General features: G+C 40.0%; 1 protein-coding gene across 5 annotated transcripts in view; it reads right to left on the reverse strand.

Annotated features, from left to right (window-relative positions):
* slc12a5a (solute carrier family 12 member 5a) overlaps positions 1 to 22,203 on the reverse strand; it is a 192,934-nt gene that overhangs the window by 93,409 nt on the left and 77,322 nt on the right. Inside the window, exon 1 of one of the 5 annotated variants that reach the window (XM_085457536.1) lies at positions 14,302 to 15,171. The exons of the other annotated variants lie outside the window; for them this stretch is intronic. Coding sequence (XP_085313662.1) covers positions 14,302 to 14,356 — 55 coding nt within the window. The 5' untranslated portion in view covers positions 14,357 to 15,171. Of the gene's footprint in view, positions 1 to 14,301; positions 15,172 to 22,203 lie in introns of those variants that run through there. 5 annotated transcript variants of the gene reach the window in all.

Here is a 22,203-nt window from a genome sequence, read left to right on the forward strand (position 1 = left end):
AGTGTATGCAGCAGACAGCAAAAACTGTATGTTCACCTAGGGGTGGGCGGTATAAACAGTATACGGTAGAAACGATATAAATTTGGCCAATGGTAGAGATTTTGACTATACCGCTCTACCGCGATAGCACAAGCTGCGCCTGTTTTGGTCGAAAGCATTGCAGCGGCTGCAAACACAACAACATCTGCAAATTACTGTTCTTCCTCCACTTCTGTACCATTGATTAATTAATGCTGAATTCTCTCGCAGCTGCTCTATTCCCATGTTGTTGCAGTATATTAATGACTAACCTTGTATTGTGGATGGATTATTTCAGTTGTTCTCCTGACTGAAGTTTGATCCGTTTATAACATCCTGCCATGCAATTGCATTTGTCCCTGACCACCAGAAATCCTCACGTTAAATTTTATCGAGTGGAAAAAGGTTAGCGTTCATCCTTCAGCTTTACTGTGCTAATGTTATGCTAACATAGCTGTTTTGCAAGCGATCATGTAGGACATCATTATATACCAGCTAGTCCAATTTCAGTAACCCTACAGAGGTCACTGCTGTTTACTTTTCTGTCTTCATTTATGTTGGAAGTGATAGCAGAGCTGTACGTTTTAATTTTTTTATTAATCTCTCAGTCAGAACATGCTATATCATGTTTAGGTGGAAACTAGCGAGCTAACTTCCTGCTAACTTCTAACTCCGTTGAATTTAATAAATTCTGTATTCATGGATGCCTGGATGTCCAACTTAATTGTTACACCCGATAAAGCAGCAACACTGATCATTTTATTAAAGATGAAAGAATTTAGACAGTTTTTAACTCTCAGTAATGCCTCAGTGTTCGTTTGACTTTGGGACCTGAAGAAGACGGAGTTTTGGACCCAGATTACTCCGCAAGGCTCCTGACTACGGTAGCTGTAATACTCTGACTTTTCTCTGATTTTTGAGAAAATTAAAGGTTTTTGAGTGGGCCTTATAATGTGTAAAATACGTTATACAAAAGAAAATAATATATTGCGATATATATCGTTACCGCACATGCTTCAAATTATACTGCGATATGGATTTTAAGCCATATCGCCCAGCCCTATGTTCACCCTCAAAAGGATAAACATACTATTTCTTTTAAATGGCACAAATATCAGAAACCCCAAAAACCCAAACTACAACTGCTTGTGTTTGAATGGGCAGCACAAAGTTCTTGAGGTTAGGCCCAGCACTGACAAAGAGCTGCTGAGCCGAGGTCCTGGGCTGCACTAAGCAAAAACCGTAGCTGACAGATGACCAATCTGGCAGACAGCTGCTGAATAGGAGGTTGAAGGGATTAGGACGTGTTGGGTTTAATAAGACATCCTGGATGAAGATGACAGGGTGGGAAAAGAAGAAGCAGATAGATAGCAAATGAGGAGGGATCAGCAGTATGCAAGTAGAGGTCCAGGGATTACTGAAGAGAGGTCAAAGAAAGCTCTTACTCTCACAGATGGGCGCATACATGCAGAAGTCTCTTTCTCAGAGACGGACATAGAGCAAATGGATCTGAGGGCAAAGGCTTCACTTGACAGCTATTGAAAAAAACCATACAAAAGGTGAAACATGAAACAGAAACAGAGCTTTCTGTTTCAAGTTTTCTAAGAATATATGGAGCTAGGTGAAAACCTTCCATTGATGGATCATGATCATTACAAGGCAAAATAAAAACAACATAAGGACTTCTAATTTAAGAAGCAGATTGCTTTCATGCCGCTTAGCAGGTGAGTCAAGATGCACTTCTGAACAAAAAGTGTCTTGAATGAAAGTGTCACGTCCATCATGCAGCATTAAGAAAAGGCAACTTCTTCTCCAATCTGTCTTGGAGAACAGACAACAATGACACTGAAATGCTGTCAACAGAGAGAAAGGATTTTTTCCCTTTATGAATTAAAATAAGCTGCAAACTACAACCATTGTCACTGCATTCGTTGTTCATTTCATTTATACCAACTTCCATCAAAAGCTGTATAATGTGCAGAGATGTTGACAAATTTTACAACTATCATACACCCTTCATGTTGTACCTAAAAAACAAAGCCAAACTGAAGCACAATGAAAATTTACATTTGAATGGAATTGACTTTTCCCCTTTTTGTACCTCGGTTTCATTTATATAGCGCCAAATCACAGCAACAGTTGCCTCAGGGAGCTTTCTATTGGAAGGTAAAGACTATACAATAACACGGAGAAAACAGAAAACCCCAACAATCACATGACCCCTTATGAGCAAGTACTTTGGTCACAGTGAGAAGGAAAAACTACCTTTAAACAGAAAGAAACCTTCAGCAGAACCAGGCTCTGGGAGGGGGTGGCCATCTCCGGTTAGGGGTGAGAGGAAGAAGACCAGACAAGACGAGTCAGTAAAAGATCTTGTCAAGCACCGAAAAATGAAATTAAACTTCAGTAAATTGGCAATCCATGGAGACAGTACACCCTCTAATGCTGCTTGCTAAACATAAAACATCAAACACTGAGATTCCTCTGATTCTCTGAAATCCTCTTTATTTATGCTGCAGCACATACAACACCAATCTCAAAGCTCTCCAGTTAAGTTCTTCCATTTCCTATGTTACAATAGTTAAATGGGTTCCAATTGAAGGCCAAGATGGGATGGAGGGGGAGGGGGGGGGGGCAAGTGGCACAACGTCACCGCTTGTGGAGTGGGCCAAGTGACAGATGGTTTATTTCCATTTATTGAGGATGCTGATAGACTCTGTGGGCCATGGCAAAATGGGAAATACTATTCATATAGGCATATCAGCCCCACACACTCTGACTGACAGTTATCAACTAGAAAAAGATGGATAGACCCAGGGAGAAACCACCTTCTTAACTGAAGGCGAAACTATACCTAAATGGCATTGGAGTGGCTGCTGAGAGGAAATCTTTCTGTGAAAGTTACAATGGTGCAAATTATGTAAGATATTTATAGATGCACACAGAATATATATGTGGAACCATAGACAGTTAATTGATGTTGATGGTAAGTAATAAGCTTGTTTTGTGTACATGTTTTAAAGAATTAGCTGTGGACAGCTTTTTTTTTTCCTGGTGGATCTTGGGGGCTGTCCTCCTTCTACAATGAATGGCTATTTTCGTAAACAGTTCCAGTGATAGCCCCACTATTGAAAATGTTCAAATTATAGTCTTGCTCTTTGTGTCCCATTCATAATGGCCCTAATCCAGCCACATCCTTGTACATTGATCTGTCACTTCAAGCAATGGATGAAGAGGAAACCGGATAATAACCAATGCTTACTGTTAAAAATGTTCATTGCATTTTTGGCAGTTGCAAAAATCTGAATTTAGATTTTTTAAATTGGAATAAAGAAAATAGTGGTTTCTGATAAAAAAAATATAGGCCTCAAATCCCTTCATCAAGGTTTAAATTATGTAGAAAATAAAAACATAAAAATATAAAAACACTGGCAAGGCTGCTGATAGAAGTTCTTCTGAGGCTCCCTGCTGCTCTCTGCATTTCATTATACTTCCACACACATCCCCTCCACCCTTCCCTAAACCCTGCCAAACCATTTCCACTAAAAAACTTTAATATCGTCTAATGATGCTCTGGGCACCCTAATGCCCAGAAACGACGATTTCCATGAACATGAAATTTCCACTTGTGGGATTAACAAAGGTATATCATATCATATCATATCATAACATGCTTTTCAGCATCTCTTTATTGACCATTTTCACACATGGTTGCTGTAGCTTTTCAGCTCACAGCCCGACACATACCAACCACAGCATAGATATCACAGACGTGATATCTATGCTGTGGCGCTGATGTGGCGCTGCAGACCATGCCCCGCCACACACATTAACCAGGTAAAATACATATTTAGGCAGAATTTTGCAAATATCTATTTTTCATTTTTTTAGCAGCATAGTGCTTTTTTTTTCAATTATTTTTCAAAAGCCAGATCAAAAGGCTCCAAAAGCCCAAAGGCGATATAAGGGTGGCGGCTCACAACAGTTTTTGTTTGCTACATGGATCATTTTAGTTCAGCTGGGTGTCTTTCCTTTTGTTATATTTCTTTAAGAGTTCATAATGTGTTAATTACATAAATAAAATGTAATTTTCTCTGTAGCACTTCATGGATTTCATAAGAAACACACCTTAGTTGGTCACACAAAGCATAAAAGTTAAAAAAAAAAAAAATAGTGTTATCTGCATTTTAGATGTCAAAAAGTATTTGCGACTCCCAGTGTTTTCTTTTGCGTGGAAACCGGGTCCAAATGGCTCTTTGGGTGTTAAAGTTTGCTGACCCCAGAGCTAACGGGAAACCTGAAAAGACAGTATTACTAAAACTTCATCACCACTTGCGGCCATTTCACCATTAAAGTCAAAATTGAGACTGGACCACTAGGCTTTAATGTGGCTTTAATGTGGCCAGTCAACCGAATGGGGAGATTTATAATAGGTGTCAGACTTTATAAAACAGAGGGACCTGGATGTCATGATGTGCAATGAATGAGAGGTGCAGCGTCTGTGACATTTCAGCTATCAGTGGAAATCTCCCTATCAACTTTCATTAGTGATTAACAGGAAATAACTTCTTTCTCAGAAGTAAAACCACCTGTCAAGTATAATAATATATAATATAGAGCCATTATAATCATCACAATTTTGCTACTATAGTGCACATTTACTTTCCACACCTATCTGTTCCAATCTATTGTGTATTGATTTTGCTCTGACAGGTTAATCATGTTGCGTTTTCACAGTCGTGTTCACGTCATCCATGTACAACTAGATACAGAAAGTGTGAAATACAATCACTTTACATGCAGTTTAATATTAGAATATTGTTATTTTACATTTTCAAAAAGCAAACTTTGATTTCAGCAAATACCTACGCACATTAAAGTATTACAGACACATCGGCATCTATCCTTACACTTATGATGATACCCTAACCTCTGACACCCCCTCTACCTTGTTAAGCGGTGTGGCTCCAGTTCCAAAATACTCCTACTATTGTTGGTGTCATGATCCTCAGTTTTGGACCCAGGGTTATGGGCTCTTTCTTGGTTATTATTCAAATTCAATATTCTCTATAAAGCGCTTGGTTGAATTGTTGACATTTTCATCTTCATGCATTTCCTTAGTATTTTTTAGTCTCTAGTTTCAGTTTTATTTCTCTCAGCCTGGAATTAAAGGTTAGCTTTACTTTCAATCTGTCTGTGATTCTGAATTTGGGTCCTAATTCTGCAAATTTAGCATGAGCGAATCAATGAAGAGAAGAGGAAATTCAACAGAATTTGCTGTTTTTCCTTTTTTGAATGTATTCCCTCTGCATTTATGAGCTTCATTACTTATTACTGGTTTAGTAATTAATCAGTGAAAAGCTTTCACATCATCTAAGCTTATCATTTGCATGATCAGAACCAGAATCTGTGCATTGAAGTTCTTATGCAAAGTATAATGCTGTCCATCTGCCTCATTAGTAGTCCCCATCCAGCCCAGACACTACATGCTGTGTGTGTGTGTGTGTGTGTGTGTGTGTGTGTGTGTGTGTGTGTACAATAGAGTCCAGTGGCTGGCCAGAATGACCATCCTGGACATGAAGCAGCCTGAGAGCGATTGATCCCCCTCTCAGCCCCTCCCCAACATCCTTCCCCTGCCCAATTACAAGTCTGTGTGTTTGATTTTCATCCAAGGAGTTTCTTGGTTCTGCAGAAACCTCCGCTGCTGGCCTTGCAGTCCCTCTGCCCACTCATACCCACCAAAAAATTAAGCTGCTTACTAGTTTAAAGATGCAGCAATCGCACAATGCCATGCCACGCAACCGCGAATCCTCCCACACACACCAATACACACATATATGTATGTCCATCCTTCCACCCCTCGCTTCATCTAACACTGTCATGATAATGAGCTTCTTTCTGCTCTTGGGTGACGTTAAAACCAGCCAATAAGACTTTGTTTCACCAATATTAGTGTGGAAAAAACATTGTGCACATGTTTTACAGTCATAGTTTACACTCCCATACTAAACTCCACGTACGCTCATGACAGTGGGCACATTTTTTAAGTTGGCTGGTGGTTACCTAGGCAATAAAAAGGGAGATGAAAGGATGTTATGGAGATGAAGAGTGTGGCATGAAACAGCGGTAACATGTAAGCTTGAAAAGAGCAAAATATGTCGTCTATGAAAGATAAATAATTATACACCAGTAAAACTCATCACCTGAAATAATGCATTCTTTATCAATGTGACTTAAATTTATTTATATGTATTGACTGATGAGTGACTGTATGTGCTGTATTTTGTATGTCATATTTAACTTCGGTGTAAAGGGTGCACATCTAGCAAATATCTAAATTATTTCCAGCAGGTCAGACTGTAACCATGGAAATCTACATTATCTACTTGGTTATTTTTCTTTCTCGAGCCAAAAGAAAACAGCTTGATAAAATGGGATGAAGCCAGGCTGCGACACATGCAGACACACACACAGATGTAGTAACAGGGGTTCTTTAGCTTTTATTTGGTCTCAAGTGACAAAACGGAAGAATCTATGTAGTGAGTCAATGCTGCTGTGATTGCTGTCCTACCGGCACAGGAGGCTATCATGTTTCTGAGGTCGGTCTCAACTACACACTACCTCACACCCCACAAATAGTTATATGAGTGAGAGTAAATCAATATGTGACTTTTCATTATGGTTCCATCTCCTGGCACAGGTTGGTTCACACTAATGTCAGATAACGTGGAAATTGAGAGACTCATCAAAGACTTGGGTTCTCAAATAACAAGCCGGAGGAAAACAAGAATGTGTCACTCCCTCAGGGGTGTGGAGTGTGCACTGTCGGCTTTTGATTTACTTTATCTGCGGTGTGCAGATTCCCACACTGGTGCACCCGAACCAAGTGGATTTCTTTTGTTGAGTAAACTACATGTACTGAGAAGAGTCTCAAATCTCTCTGACCATTAATAACAAATTCCGCCTGCAGACAAAGTGTTAAATCATCATTACATTGCGGAAGTGTATGCAACGTGTTAAAAAGACCAAAAAGAAGTGTTTTATTCAGCTGTATACCCTTTTTATAGCTGTATACCCATCAATCTCCTCTAATCCTTCTTTGTATTTCAAACATTTTATAGCAGGTCCTTTGAAAATCTCAGAGTGAATCGGAACATTTTGCTTTAGCTGAACAGAGGGGTATTAATGGTGAAAAGCAGTTATTCAGCTCCATAAAACTGAATGCGTCAAATGCCTCTAAATATTATTTTTGAGTGAAATCAGTGACCTTAAATGAAAGCCTAAAACTAAATAGAATGCTAAAAGCATCTTCATGTTGCTTCATTGATTTTGGACTGACTGAAAGGGGAGGAAAACACATCACCGACATATAAAAAAAACCCTAAACAACAAAACTGACGATAATAAACTTTTCAGGAAAGAAGATTTTCAATTAATTGTGGGTGATGGTGATGAAGAACAATTATAATTAAAACAGTTAAACCGTGATCGTGGAAGCTGTTTTAACTGAAGAACTGCAGTTCTTCTTTGTATTTAAGGGAAGCTTAAGGAACCTCCCAAAGTCTTGCCTAAAACCTTAGTGACACAGGCCTGGAGACCAGTTGGCAAACATCAAGATTGCTGTAGGTTAAAGTGTGCTGTAAATGAGTATTTGCATTCAAATTAAAAGCTGTGCCTTACACAAAGCAAAAACATTACAAAAGGTGGAAGATTTACTTTGATGGCAAACGTTTCCAGTTTGTGCTGCACATTTCACAGCTTCACTACCACCTAGAGAGTAGTGTTTGCAAAGTCTGGGTCTTAAAACAGGTGATTCCAGTAACCTGCCAAAGCGCTCACAAGATGCAGAAACTGTATCTCTCTATGCAACCAGTTTAGTTCTAGTGACACGGCAACTACTTACCAACCAGACACAGAACACACACTTTTTCCCTAGGCCTATGTGACCGGGGTCTAACGCTCCAAAAAGATTTTTGCATTATAAAAAGACTATAATAAAACTATTGCTTGTGAGTGTTTCAAAATGTCTAAATGTTTAGGGACATTATGTTCTACTTTAAAAATTGTATTTGCAATTATTTATTCCTACTTCACTTTATTCTTACATATCTGAGTTTTCCAGTAACATTCAGTCTAGTTCATTTTAATGAAACTGATGAGAGAGAAAATAACAGTTCTTGTGTTCAACTTCGATTAGCTGATTCATCCCTTTCCTTCATGTACAGTGACCTCCTATTCCCCTCCATAAAACCGGCCATCTATTTCTCTCCGAGACCATTCATCCATTTGAAATCTTTTACCTCAGTGTCCGCTGGAGCCTGTAATTTTCCCATCGCTGTTTTTGTTGCTGAACAGGGATTTGTGCTGATGAAATGTAATATTACAATTACATTCTCTCTACTTAATGAATGTATTTATGTCATCAGCTACGTTTACTCAAGAGGAGAATCACTTATGGTGAAGTCTTAAATATGCACGTGTGTGTGCTCATGGGACCACCATGTGCACACACTTCTCTGAGCTTTTCACCAGAATGGTATGAGTCAACAACAAGCATTGAGGAAGCAGAACCAATCACTACTGATTGCATCCTGGTTTTTAATTGACAAACCAAATGAATGAATATCTATGTCTGGACACCCACTGCTGATGGTAACCATAAGAAAGCCTATTCAGTTTAACATAAGCTATTATGTATCCATGTCTGACTTTAGGTGTCATTTGTACCATGGTGGTGGCACACAGAGGAATAAAAACGATGATTAATTAGCATGGGTATGTAAAAAAGGGAACAACTATAGGAAATATATAAATTGGTTAAGAGTATTTTTGTATAATTTTAAAAGTTTCTCCTTCCTAAAGACACTCAAGTGTCTAATGAGGGGTACGGCATACATCGCTTCCCTCCGATGTTATTAACTTCTTGACATGGCAATTAAGTACTGAACCTGACCAATCGAATACTATACTGCAAGCAAGCAGGGCTATGTGTCTGTTTACTCATGTGGAGATAACACACTTAAGCACTAAGCTACTGAAAATGTATTTTTATTTGCACCCAGAGAGCCACCTTTACAAGTAACAAGTGCCTGTGGTTCTGTATTAGCCAGCAGTCTCTCTCACTTACAGTGCATTTCTGCTTCCTCTTACTCTCCATTCACAGTAGACAAGTCGCAGAGTGGGTAGACAGAGAATAATGACGTTGAGCATGCACAACAACTGCTTCCCTAGGAGAGGGCCCCGGGGAGCGTTTTGCAGTATTATGCAGTCAGCCATAACTAAAACATCATTACAACCCCATTCACAGCCTGGACCAAGAGTACAGACTGGTGCAGAGAGGAGACGGATGGAGTTAATGACTATTTTTGATTATCAAATAATCTACTGGTTATCCTCTCAATCACTCTAGATCACTTTATGCAAAATGTCAAAACATAGTTAAAAAACAACAACTTTGTTATGAAATTCTAACAGCCAACAACAGTCACATCACATCCATTAAGGGAAAGAAGAAATTCCTTCTAACTGAAAAAACTGAACAGACAACAGGTGGCATTTTTCGCTTAAAAACTACTTGATTAACTAATTAACTAATCAATTAGTTCACTAAATTCTGCAGTTGTCAATAGAGAAATGGATGAATAGATGAAACTGTAGATGGAGTAACATACATAACACCCCGAAATTCAGTTTAGTTCTAGATTATCCATATTATGGATGTTAAAGCAGGGCAGAAGAAGAAGGGCTGAGTCTGATTTCAAAAACCAGTCAATATCCACTCCTGTGGTAAAATGACACCTATTTTAAAATGTCCAACTTTACAACAGAAATAATCATGTTTTTTTAGGAGGACACTGACCAAAATGCCATAGTTGCAACTTTTAAAAAGTAGAACATAAAACTAGTGGTTGATATCGCAATGGCTGCATCTTTTCGCAGATATCGTCAGTGCGTATTAAAAAACGCTGTCACTGTTAATGCAAGCCTAGTATTTCCTAATGCGAGCTGATCTTTTAAAGTCTACTGCTGAGCTGAAATTTATTCAAACCGAGGACGTCACGAAATCAGTTGCATTCATTTCTTTATTTATTTAAAAATGTGCATTTGTTCAGTTCTTATGTAAAAAAATTCTTATGTAACAACTACAAATATTTATTGCAATGTTTGCGTCTCCTCTTGCTTTTGTGATTATTACTGTCTAAACACATTAGCTTTACATTACATTAGCTTTTGTTTCAAATCTATTCTAATTTATAGGTTCCTTTGTAAGTGCGCATGCGCCATTAGCGTGCTGCCTGCTGTAACCCATAATTTCCTTCGGGATTAATAAAGTATTCTGATTCTGATAATTGATATTGAGTATTTTAGCGATCTTGTTAATACAACTTTTGACACATTTTTTCAAATTTTTCTAAATAAGTGTGGAAAAGACAGCATCACCTATCAGCTGTGTGCTGCCCTGCTGAGACTGGGAAGACCTCATGAGCAATATTCTATTATGCACACATAACAAAAACAATCACTCTTTAAACCACAGGAAATACAATGAACTGACATGTTAATGAGCAACTGGAATGCATAAATAATAATAAAACAAAAAAAAACAAAGACAGAAATAAACATTTGGTACATCATGTTCGCTTGCTAACAAGAAAATCAGGCATGAAAACACTAAACGCTTTTCCTAATAATACACTTTAACAATGAGTGCTCTGACATTCTGATCGTTTATACTATAGCTTATCACTGTTATGATGACAGAAGCTTTACAGCATTTGGTAGATGGATATTTGTCACACTGTTTTAAATATGTTAAACCACTCATTTCAACATGAGCTACAAAAGAAAAGAAAAAACAAAACACACACACGGCACCATTTTTACACCTGCCAGTAGGGAAATGAACATCTTTTCAACCCCCTCCACTTGCAATGCATCTCTTTGCGTCACTCCATGTTCCAGACAGTGACAGTTTCCCCTCTTGTGCTTCAAAAGTAAGGCATGCTCTGCCATTAAACCATTTCTGTGCTGCAAATGGATTACTAAAACTTCACCTCCCCTTCAACTCTTGATTGCATTCCATCCTCTTCCACCTCTCCACTGCTCCAAAGAGAGAAAGCTGCAGATAATTAACAATGTGGTGGGAGAGAAGTATGACAACTTATGAATAAGTAAACGTGCTTGTGATTCAACATGCATCAATTTCTTTTTTTTACTTTTAGCTTCGGCTAATCTGTAAATTCCTTTCATCCTTGATGTTTATAAGGTTTGTGGTGCAATAATACACCCCTACAAACACAAACAGCTCTGCCCTGGTGCTGTATGCAACTCTGCTAGGCTGTAACCCAGCTATGTAATAAAGGCTTTAAATCAGCACCTTGGACAGTACTACACAGCCCTGAGAGAAGGAGGGAGAGCAGCAGCATCGCTGAGGGACAGCAGTCAGCAACAGCCTCTGACATTCCTACTGTAATGGGGCAAAAGGGCCCCGATATCAAGAACTGTCCTGCATAGCACTGATGACTAAACAGAGTTATTCACGTTGTTCAACAGCTAGCTTAGCAGGGCTATGATTCAGATGAAAAGGATGGATTTTTGTGTGTGCGCGTGTTCGTGTGTGTGAATGAGGCCCTATCCTGAGAGATGCTGCCTACAGCAAAGTGACAAAAAGGTAGAGATAGGGGTGAGTGACAGGCAGAAACAGAGATGCGCTGAGACTAAGTGATGGGAGACATTTATCCAACTCTGCATGGGTCTCCAAATTATATATCTCTCTATGCTCATACAGTTTTTACAGGGCTCCATGTAGTCATGTGAAAAAATCTAAGTACATCTCATGATTCAGTAGCTTGTGGAACCACATTTAGAAGGAATAACGTGAAGTAATCATTTTCTGTATGACTTTATGACTCTCTCATGTCATTGTGAAGGAATTTTGGCCTAATCCTCTTTACAACATTGACTTAGTTCATTGAGATTTGTGGACCTTCAGTTAGGCACAGCTCTGCTGAGGTTCTGCCCCAGCATTTTATTCATGTTGAAATCTGGACTTTGACTGGGAATTACAACACCTTGATTATGCTTCTTTTTTTCTAGGTAATTCTGATTTGTTGGTGCTCTTGGGATCAGTGCCCTCTTACATGATCCACATTTGATCAGAGAAATCAAATTCAAAACAGGTATACATAGTTCATGGTTATCTCAGTGACTGCAAACTCTCCAAGTTCTGTGGCTGCAAAACAAGCCCACACATTCACCTCTTAACCACCATGCTTGACAGTTGTTATGAGGTGATTGGTCCTATAATACCAATAATATTTTTAGAGAGAAGAGACTTTCTTCTGGCAACTCTTCCAAACATCCATACTTGAGATGTAGCCTTTAGATAATTTGCTGTTTCTGTGAGCATTATAGAGTCTGACCTTGTGGGGAATTTAGTGGGACATCCACTCCTGGTCTGGAGTATTAAGGTGTGTGTTAACGCAATGACACAAACTCCCAATACCTCAGCTTTTATAGAGATGGTTACACTTGGTGATGATCATTTGATTAGCAGCAGTTACCTGCTACTTATCCTCCTGGATGCAGGACTTTCTGCACTCTTTTATCCTTTTAAAGGACTGCAAAGAGTCCTGTGAAAACTACTGTTTTGACTGTGCATTTCATAGTATTTTATCTATGTATGGCTAGAGAGTTGATGAGCAATGACACACTCACTCAATTAGCATGTTCTCAACATGAACATTAACACACGCATGCACATACAGATATCTAATTCTGACAGTAAATTCACAGTGCTTTAAGCTTTGAGTGCACGGTAGCAGTATTCTCAAGTAATCATATGCTGTTAACACTTATGCATGTGCTGTTATGTGGTTTCACATCATGCTTGGTAAACTGCCCTTGATGGTTTCAATTTGTCACACATAAAAATGGGGTCATGCTTCAAACTGGCCACTAACCTCTTACAACTGCTGCCCATGTCTCTTAGCGCAACACTGTAATCCCCCCCCACCAAAAAAAAAAAAAAAAAAAGAAAAACACAAGATGCCCGCATTAAGTTAAATATTCATGTTCCCAGCACTGGTCTATTTTTATCATTAAGCCCTCACAGGTAGGAGAAGAAGCATAGTGACTGTTCTCTCATCCGCAACCTGTCTCTCCAGTGCATCCCTTAGAGCCCAGGACTGACAACAACAGGGAGATTTGTGCATAATGCAGAATGAGAGAGATGAAAGAGTGAGGACACAGCTGAGACAAATATAGAGAGCAAAAGGGGAAAAAGAGGGCAGCAAAGGAAAAAGCCGAGGCTTGAGAGAGAGATGTGTGCAGAGCTACAATAATCTGTAACATTTCGCAGACAGAAAGGAGGAGTGCTGTTGGTTTGCAGGTTTTACATAGGCAACAGCAGAATTATCCTCACTTTGAGTAATGAAAAATAAACTGAGGTTACCCGGGACTTAAACCGAATGCATGATTTAATACTCTTCTGAAAGGTGCAACGCTTGTCACGGGCACTTAGAAGAACAGGTTTATTTTTCGCCAGGGCCCGAGAAGCTATGCGCTCTCTGGTGAACAGAGCACTCACCACACAGCTCAATGCACAAACCAGCAACCTACAGGTTCTCTCTTGAAAGCCTGCAGAGACTGAGGACCTGGCTGAGCCATGGGGATTTGATGGAAGGTTGATTTTGACAGCTGGGGGTGATGGGATTAGCAGCAATGGTGGCTTGGTATCAGTAATTGTGTATGTTTGTGTGCACATGTGTGTGCATGTGTCTGTGTGTGCACCGCCTGTCTAAAGAGATGCCATATGTGATGGGAATATTTATGTTGCCATGAAGAATGAATGAATGATTGTACGGCTGCAACACAAAATGCTAGGTACTGTTAGTCCATGTGTGTATGCTTATTTGTGCGGGAGTTTGTGTGAATATTAGTAAAAAAAAAAAGAAAAATGTGTGCATGTGCTGGACAAAGCTGTAATACACACCATCATCGTACGGAGTGAACCCATTACTATTCCTGTCACAACAGCCTTGCAGTAAGAGCAGCAGTAGAAAAGGCATCCAGGCCGTCCACCGTACGATGTTGTAACGCACCTTGCATGTGCATGTTGTGTGATCTGCAAAGTATTTGCTGTAGATATATTTATTCTCCATCTGCTTGGTTGCGTGGGCAGATGTACATTATATGCATGTCTTGCATTGTCATGTGAATGCCCCCATTTACACGTATCTGCTCGTGGGTTTGTGTCACAGCATGACACATCCCATCACTCACCCTGGCTTTGCGCTCCCCCGTCCCCCTCCTCTGTGTCGGTCAGATTGTTAAGCATCCTGGCTCCTCTACGGTGCTCTTCTGCTGCGGAGCGATGTCACCGATCAAGCTATCGGCAGCTCTCCCCGCGCTCCACGCACTGTGATACAGCCACAGAAATTGCAGGGAAGCAGCGTGGAAAATCTGCAAGCCAGGTCCTCTTCACTCCTCTCCGCTCCTTGCTGCCAGTAGGATGCACGAAGAGAGAAAGGAGAAGAGAGAGAAGGATTTTTTTCCTTTGTAGATCCTCCTCTTGACGTCTCTTCTCCGCTGCCTTGTAAGCGTGACTCTCTCGCTCTCTCTCTGTTGCTCACTCTCTCTCTTTCTCTCAGGAGGAGGAGGAGGGAAGAGGGAAGCTGCAGGAGTTTGGTGGATGATGGAACGCCTCAGAGCTGCACGCTTGTTCTCCGTCCTTCCTTTCCTTCTCTCTCTCTCTTTTTCCTGCCTTTGTCACTTCTGATGTCAGTCTCACCCTATCTTAAAATACTGACTATTCCCGGCTCAGATGATGTTGCTCAGTCATTTTAGCCGCCAAACTGGTTGCATAGTAAAGCAGTAGTATGATTTCTTCCATATCCATCTCCCCCCTCGCCTCTCTTTTCACATCGCACCCATGAGACAGAGAGATAGTAGCCTTGTTTTCTGTCCACACAAGAGTATTACGCATTGGATTCTCCTACTTTCAGCTTTGTAATAAGCCGCCACACTCTCTCCCTACTTCAGTGTCACATGCAAATAGATGCTCCATTTCCTACAAGGGATGAGCAAGCTCTATCAAAATCATCTGTGTGCAGTTATGCTATGTACAAAGGGTAATTTTCGCTGAAGCACATACATAGTTTCAGCAACTCTTATATGTGCACAAGAGCATACACATTCCTCCCTATCTGCTCTGCACAAATGCAGCTAAAAAGGGCATTTTTCCTTTTAGATTTTTTTCTTTTATTTCTCTCAGTGGAGAGATGCTTGGTTCCAGCTGAGAGAACCTGCATGTCGTATGGTGGCTGCAGAGCACTGAAGCCTCACTGTCAATTAAACCAGTCTCATTTTGATCCATGCAGATTTATTTTGATCTGGTACACGCTGTACTTTGAGCAGAAATGTGTGTAGTAGGAAGACACACTGTATGTGTGTGTGTGTGTGTGTGTGTGTGTGTGTGTGTGTGCGCGTGCTTCTTTGTGTGTTCCAGTGGTTGTGATTCTACACTAGAGATATGAAAGCAATTAATCTTGGTTTTAGTCATAGTAGCGCTGATGCACAGAATGGATTTCAACAAAAAGAGAAGGAGAAAAAAATACAACTGCATGCTCAGCTTCAATGAATAAATTTATTACCAATGTCTAGAACAAAACTGGTATTGTCAAGGTACAATTACCTTGACACAGAAGCAATACCTTGAAGCTTGACAATAAATTGCATCACCGAGTTCGGTGTACAGATACATTTCTCTGTTTTTGATCATTACTACATCGTAGCCAGGAGTTTGTAACAACAGGAGACCTTCACAAAATTAAATTATAATACCAATGGAAGTAAAACCTTAACAGAAACCTTCAGGTGATTCAGGAGTGTCCTCAATGACTTGCTCATCTCTACTTCATTTACACTCAAACAGATTTATTAAGTAATTGCTCAAAGAATGTGGTCCATGTGCATGAAATTTTTATTTTCTTTGATTTTTCAAGTGAATGATGAGGCAGAGGTTTTCTAGGTTTTTTAAAGGGAGTGGAAGTAACTCATGGATTATTAACGACAGGGGCATTTTTTTTAATGTAATAATGATACTTTGCCAATGTGGGTACATGACATGACATGAACACTGATCCCACTGCATCCACAATCCAGGTAAAGAACTCCAGTTCATGCATGTCTGCTATATGGAAATGTATTGTGGGACTATACTCCTGTAGACATCCAAATATCCTGTCCTGCAACACTTAACTGGTGGCCCATCATTTAGTCAGCAGCAACTGGCCATTACAGCTGTCTGGATGGATAGTTAACTTAATTTTGTGTTGTAGTTACCAAACATTTGTTAAATTACAGCAATGTCAGCAATCGAGTTTAATGTCTACTTAAGAATTGGATTTTTTATTATTAAGGCCAATATGGGGACACATATGGCAAATTATCATAAGCTATACACACTGTGGTATTTGGCTGTGGTGCGCTCTATATTAATATGATGCTGTATCCACAACCACAAAACAAATTGATAATATTTATCCAATCTTAGAAGTGATCCTGAAGTTTCCATAGATCTCCACCAAGACCCCATCCAGAACCTCATTCTACCCTTTACCAGCCATTAAGCTCTACACACACTGGAAGTGATTCACAGAAACATGGGAGCCATAGGAAGCAAATAAAATTTGGCATCTCCAAGCAACTATGAGCAAAATAAATGTTAGTATCATGACATGGGCAGGAAGCTAGTGGAGATAAGGAGATAAACTTTTCTCAACTTGCAGAAGCGCAATTGAGGAACTACTAATGAGAGTGCAGGACACCTAGTAGAAAACACACTGGAGGGATACCTAGACAACCAGAGCCTTGAAAGCAACCAACTGTTAGCTTTAAATCGGTACATGACAAGCGAATCACTTACAGTGTGGATGCCACTTTAGTACTTTTGAATGGACACCATCTTACCTGTTGAGAAAAGTAAAGAAAGCAACCATTACATAAGGATCATAGTCTGTTACCACTAAGTCTTTGAACTCCAGAAAAGCAAAGCTGTGGCTTTCAGCTTTGTGCAGTTCTTTTCAAGAAATGCATTTCCTTGTGAGATCCTTGATTACTGTGTGTTAAATAGAGTCAATGGTTAACAAAACAGTCTACTTGACAAATGAGGTAAGGCACACCACACAGTGCTCCTACATTATCACAAAACATACTTGACTCTATAGCACCTATCCAGTGCACCCTTTTTGATGTCAGGTGGTCTGTTTAAGCTCTCACTGCTCAGTTCATGCCACAGCTCCAGTCTAAATAAACCAGGCCGAAGTGCTTCACTACTGCAGCTGTTTACATGCAATATTTAATCAGCCCAAACTAGCACCATCAAGTAGACTCATAAATGGGACAGTGTGGTGAGGTTATGAAAAGATATTACTAATCTACCTCTGTGCAGCTTTACAAGTCACCTGGGCAAAATTCACTGCATTAACTCACACACTGATGTTCGTGTTGGCTGACTGAAGCAAAAACATATTTGCATCAAATCAGCTGATGCTGTCAAACAGTCTGCCAAATCTCTGTAATATTTTTGATCGGGCAACAAAGTAGACATTCAGCCAACTGTAAATTTGAGTAATTCGTTGTTTTACATCACTGATGGATGTAATACTTTGTTTGCCAACACTGACCTTGAAATGGAGCTCCTCTAAATAAATTTGTATTGCAGGCTCAAATGCACTAAACCAGTTACCGGCACCTTGCAGTCAAATGACTGCAAGTGCTCAGGTCCTGTGGCTGCGAAATAAGCTCAAACTACCACCCCTTCACTACCGTGCTTGACAGGTGGCTTGTGGTGTTTTTGCCGATTTGCTGTTTGCTTTTTGCCAAGTGTGGCGCTGTGCATTAAATGCACAGTTTGTCCAAAGGACATTGTTCCAGAAGACTTTCGGTTTGTTCAGATGCAGGTTTGAAAACCTAAGCTATGCTTCCATGTTCTTTTTAAAGAGAAAAGGCTTTCTCCTACTTCCAAACAACACTTACAGGTCTTTTTCTAATTATACTGTCATGAACTTGCATGCATTCAACACCTAACTAAGGCCTGTAGTGTCTGAGATGTAGCCTTTGGGGCTTTTTGTTCAATTTCTCTGAGCATTTATTGGTTTGTCCTAGGGTAGAATTTGCTGGGATGCTCACTCAGAGAGAAGAGAAGCAAACTGCCTATACTTCCACTTTGATAGAGATGGTCACACTTACTGACAATTCATTAATCAAGCAAAACATGGCTGCTACTTAATTGCTGTGGAAGCATTAAGGGTGTACTTATATTTCCAAAAGAATAAAGAAATTGGTATCATCCATCCATCCATCCATCTGCTTCCGCTTATCTGGGGCTGGGTCGTGGGGCAACAGCCTAAGCAGAGACGCCCAGACCTCCTTCTCCCCAGCCACCTCCTCCAGCTTGTGCGGGTGAACACCAAGACATTCCCAGTCCAGCCGAGAGATACAATCTCTCCAATGTGTCCTGAGTATGCCCCGGAGCCTCCTTCTGGAGAGGCCAGCCACCCTTTGGAGGAAGCTCATTTTCGCGGCTTGTATCCGCAATCTCTCTCTTTTGGTCACTACCCACAGCTCGTGACCAAAGGTGAGGGCAGGGACATAAATTGACCGGTAAATAGAGATCTTCGCTTTTACACTCAGCTTCTCTTCACCACAAAAGACCGATACAGCTTCCGCTCCCTTCTGCAGTCACTCGTGAACAAGAAACCGAGATACTTAAACTCCTCCACTTTGGCCAAGAACTCGTCGCTGAGCCAGAGTGGGCATGCCACCCTTTTCAGGCTGAGGACCATGGCCTCAGATAGGGCTGTGCGATATGACCAAAATCTCATATCCCGATATAAGAATTCTATCGTACCAATAACGATATAAATCACAAAAATGTAACATTTTCTGTAAATTCTGTGAATCTCGGGCAGCTCGACTTGCGGGAAGTGTTTCCAGCTGCGCGTCGTGTAGCTGGAGTCGAGTGTTTTAACCGATGCATGAAACTATACATTTTTAGACATAAGTTGTAAAGGCCGCCGTTTTCTTTGTGAGTATTTATTACACAGCGTGCTGCGGGGGAAAGCCTGTTCTAACGTTTGAGTCTAAGGTTTATTTTTTAGCACCTGGCGGCTCTTTTTCACTTCTCATCCGTAAATAATCTGCTCTTTCACGTGATTCAGTTTATTTTGAAAAGTCTCAACAGGATCTTGAGCTTTATTGTGAAAAGTTTATGTGAAACATAAACAAGCGGACACGCGACGCTGTTACCGTCGTTGTTGGTAACCACAACGCATAAAAACAGGCGCTTGTCCGTAGTGTGGTTATATAAAATATAAGAGAAAGAGAGAACTTTAAGAAATTAATATAGCCACTACAGTGACCATCAAAACGATGAAAAAATATTGCCGTAAACAGTTTATTTTGCGACACCACGAAACAAACGATAGCGTAAAATGAAACGATAGACGTTTTTATATCGTCATCCGATATATATCGTTATATCGAACAGCCCAAGCCTCAGATTTGGAGGTGCTGATTCTTATTCCCACCACTTCACATTCGGCTACGAACCGTTCCAGTGTGAGACTTTCCCAGGGAGGCTGAGGCGCGTGATCCCCCTACAGTTGGAACACACCCTCCGGTCCCCCTTCTTAAAGATGCCAAATCAGAGGTACCGCCCCTGATCTCCACGCAACATTGCAGAGGCATGTCAACCAAGATAGCCCTACAACATCCAGAGCCTTCAGAAGCCCAGGGGGGACCTTTTCCACCCACACCAAGGAATTGTTTAACTGCCTCAGTGACCTCGTCCCCAGCGAAACCAAAGTCTCATTGATGGAATTCAAATTTCCTGCGGGCACTATTCTGTGCATGTACTGCTGATTCACTCAGCCACCTAAAAACACAATCTTAAACAGCATGGCTTGCTGACAGCTTAACAGTATTTTGTCTACAAACAGGGCCTTTTATTGGATTAGCACAAACCCATACAACAATCAGACACTGCCAAAAGGAGCTCTTTAGGTATTATATGGAAGGTGCACTCAGTGAGGAACAGAGCAATACTGAGTGGATCAAAAACTACGTTACCTAAATTTGTGAGCCTTCCTCTGGGTTCTTGTGAATGTGAGGGAGTGTAAAAATTCACAAGAGCTGTGGGCATTGCAGGAAACCATCAACGTTGTAAAAAACATAAAACAAGACTCTGCAGCATCTGCGAGGTTGTGGGCAGTTCAGTAGTGTGGAAAGAAGGTGAGGGAAAATTGACAAATAAAAGGCTTTTACGCCTCTATGCAGATGTATCAGTCATACATTTTCTGAAATTGTACTTGTTGTCTGTGCCTGATTACATGCATGTGAGATAGAAATGTGTAAATTCAATTGTGTGTATCTGCAATTTTGTTTCCCGGAGAAGCACTGCTGCTAATTAATTACCTTTAAAATGTAAATTTAGCCATTCTGTTTCAAAAAATCCTTTAAAAATTTGTTATTTCAAAGGGTTCAAATTAAATTATCAGTCTTTTTATGTCTTTTTTTTATGTGTATCTTAAATAGATCTTTACTAAGGTCCATTCTGCTCAGAAGCCTACTAATAAAGCGGGGTAGCACATACTCAAAATATGTTTGATGATGACAGGCCATTGTCAAAAGAAATTCAATTATATTTCCAAGCAGGGCTTCTGGCACAGTGACATTGTGTCAACAACAACAACAACAACAACAAAAAAAAAGTGGAATGGATGGAAAGGAGAGGAGTGAAAGCTTGAGGTGACTAGAAGAGCACAGACCTCTAAAAAACTTAAGGAGCAAATGAAAGACAAAGGAAACATATTACGCCTGGGAATAAAAATACTTGCTCTCTGCACTAAGATTTAGAATTAGAGTACTGTACAAAGGTCTCGAGCCCCATGATGTAGAGATTTATTGAAATGTGCACAAATAAATCGAAATAGAGTCTATAAAACAGAAATAGAGTTTGTACTGTTCTAACAAGCTTGAAAGTCAATATTTTAAGTACGACCACCCTTATTCTTCAACACTGCCTCAGCTCTCTAGTTTTCAGGAATACTTCTCCACTGAAAACTCTTCTTTGCATATTGGCTGCTTTTTGTTCCCTCAATATGTTTTACAGAGGGCTACAGCCACTCACTACATTACATCTGTTACCACTGATTTTCAATCCAGTTGTTGTATAATTTAGAATACCTCAGCCTTTCCTTCCCATTTACGTTCAATAAGAGAGGCTTTTTGACAGGCACCCTTCTACTTCCAAATAGGGCTGGGTATCGTCACTGATTTCTAGAATCGATTCGATTCCGATTCACAAGGTCACGAATCGATCCACGATTCGATTCAATTTGATTCGATTCAGTTCGATTCGATTCAATTCGATTTGAATCTGCGAAATTTTGACAGTCAGAAATATTATAATTCAGATCAGTAGATTTACATATTTTTGTATCTATAAAAGGAAGCTGACTCATGCAAGACTTTATCAAAGGTGTAAGCATCACAGCAGATGCCTTTGTGTAAAAGTAGCTGAAGATAAAACACAGAAAAACATGAAGGTGATTTTCCTGTCCTGGGATTTTATAAAAATATTCTGCGGCAGATCAAAAACAAAAGAAAACCATTAATCAACACATGAACATTACCTCTGAAGTTACAGCGGTTTTATTAGAGACACAGCTGAGCGTTTTACATTTTGCAGTATTTTAAAAAGTTTAAATTTGTTCAGTATTGAACTGATGGGGAACATTTGAACGGCAGAAATTAGGTTTTCTTTTCGGAAGTAAGTAAAAGAAAAAAAAACAGCGGCCGACAGCGCTGTAAACAACGGTAGACTTGTGCATAATAAGCAAGCGAATAATGCAGAAAACAGATTTTTAGACGGGAAACTGTTCTTGAAGTACAGAGAGAGAGAGCGAGAGAGAGAGCTGTGCATGAAGTGTGATTTTATTGTGGTAGAAGCAAAACAGTAAAAGTCAGAGGGAATTCATGACAATTTTTATGTGAAGCGTAGTTTGGATCTTCTTTTGCTGATGGTTCAGTCAATATTGTTTGGAGAGAGATAAAACTAACAGCTTTAGAATCAGCGCAAAAAGGGTGTAAACACAAAGCGCGGACCCGCCAAAACATCAG

This window comes from Copadichromis virginalis, linkage group LG5 (assembly GCF_057382275.1).
Source record: "Copadichromis virginalis isolate Kocher_CV1m ecotype Utaka linkage group LG5, C_Virginalis_male_GT1.1, whole genome shotgun sequence".
Lineage (NCBI taxonomy): Eukaryota > Metazoa > Chordata > Actinopteri > Cichliformes > Cichlidae > Copadichromis > Copadichromis virginalis.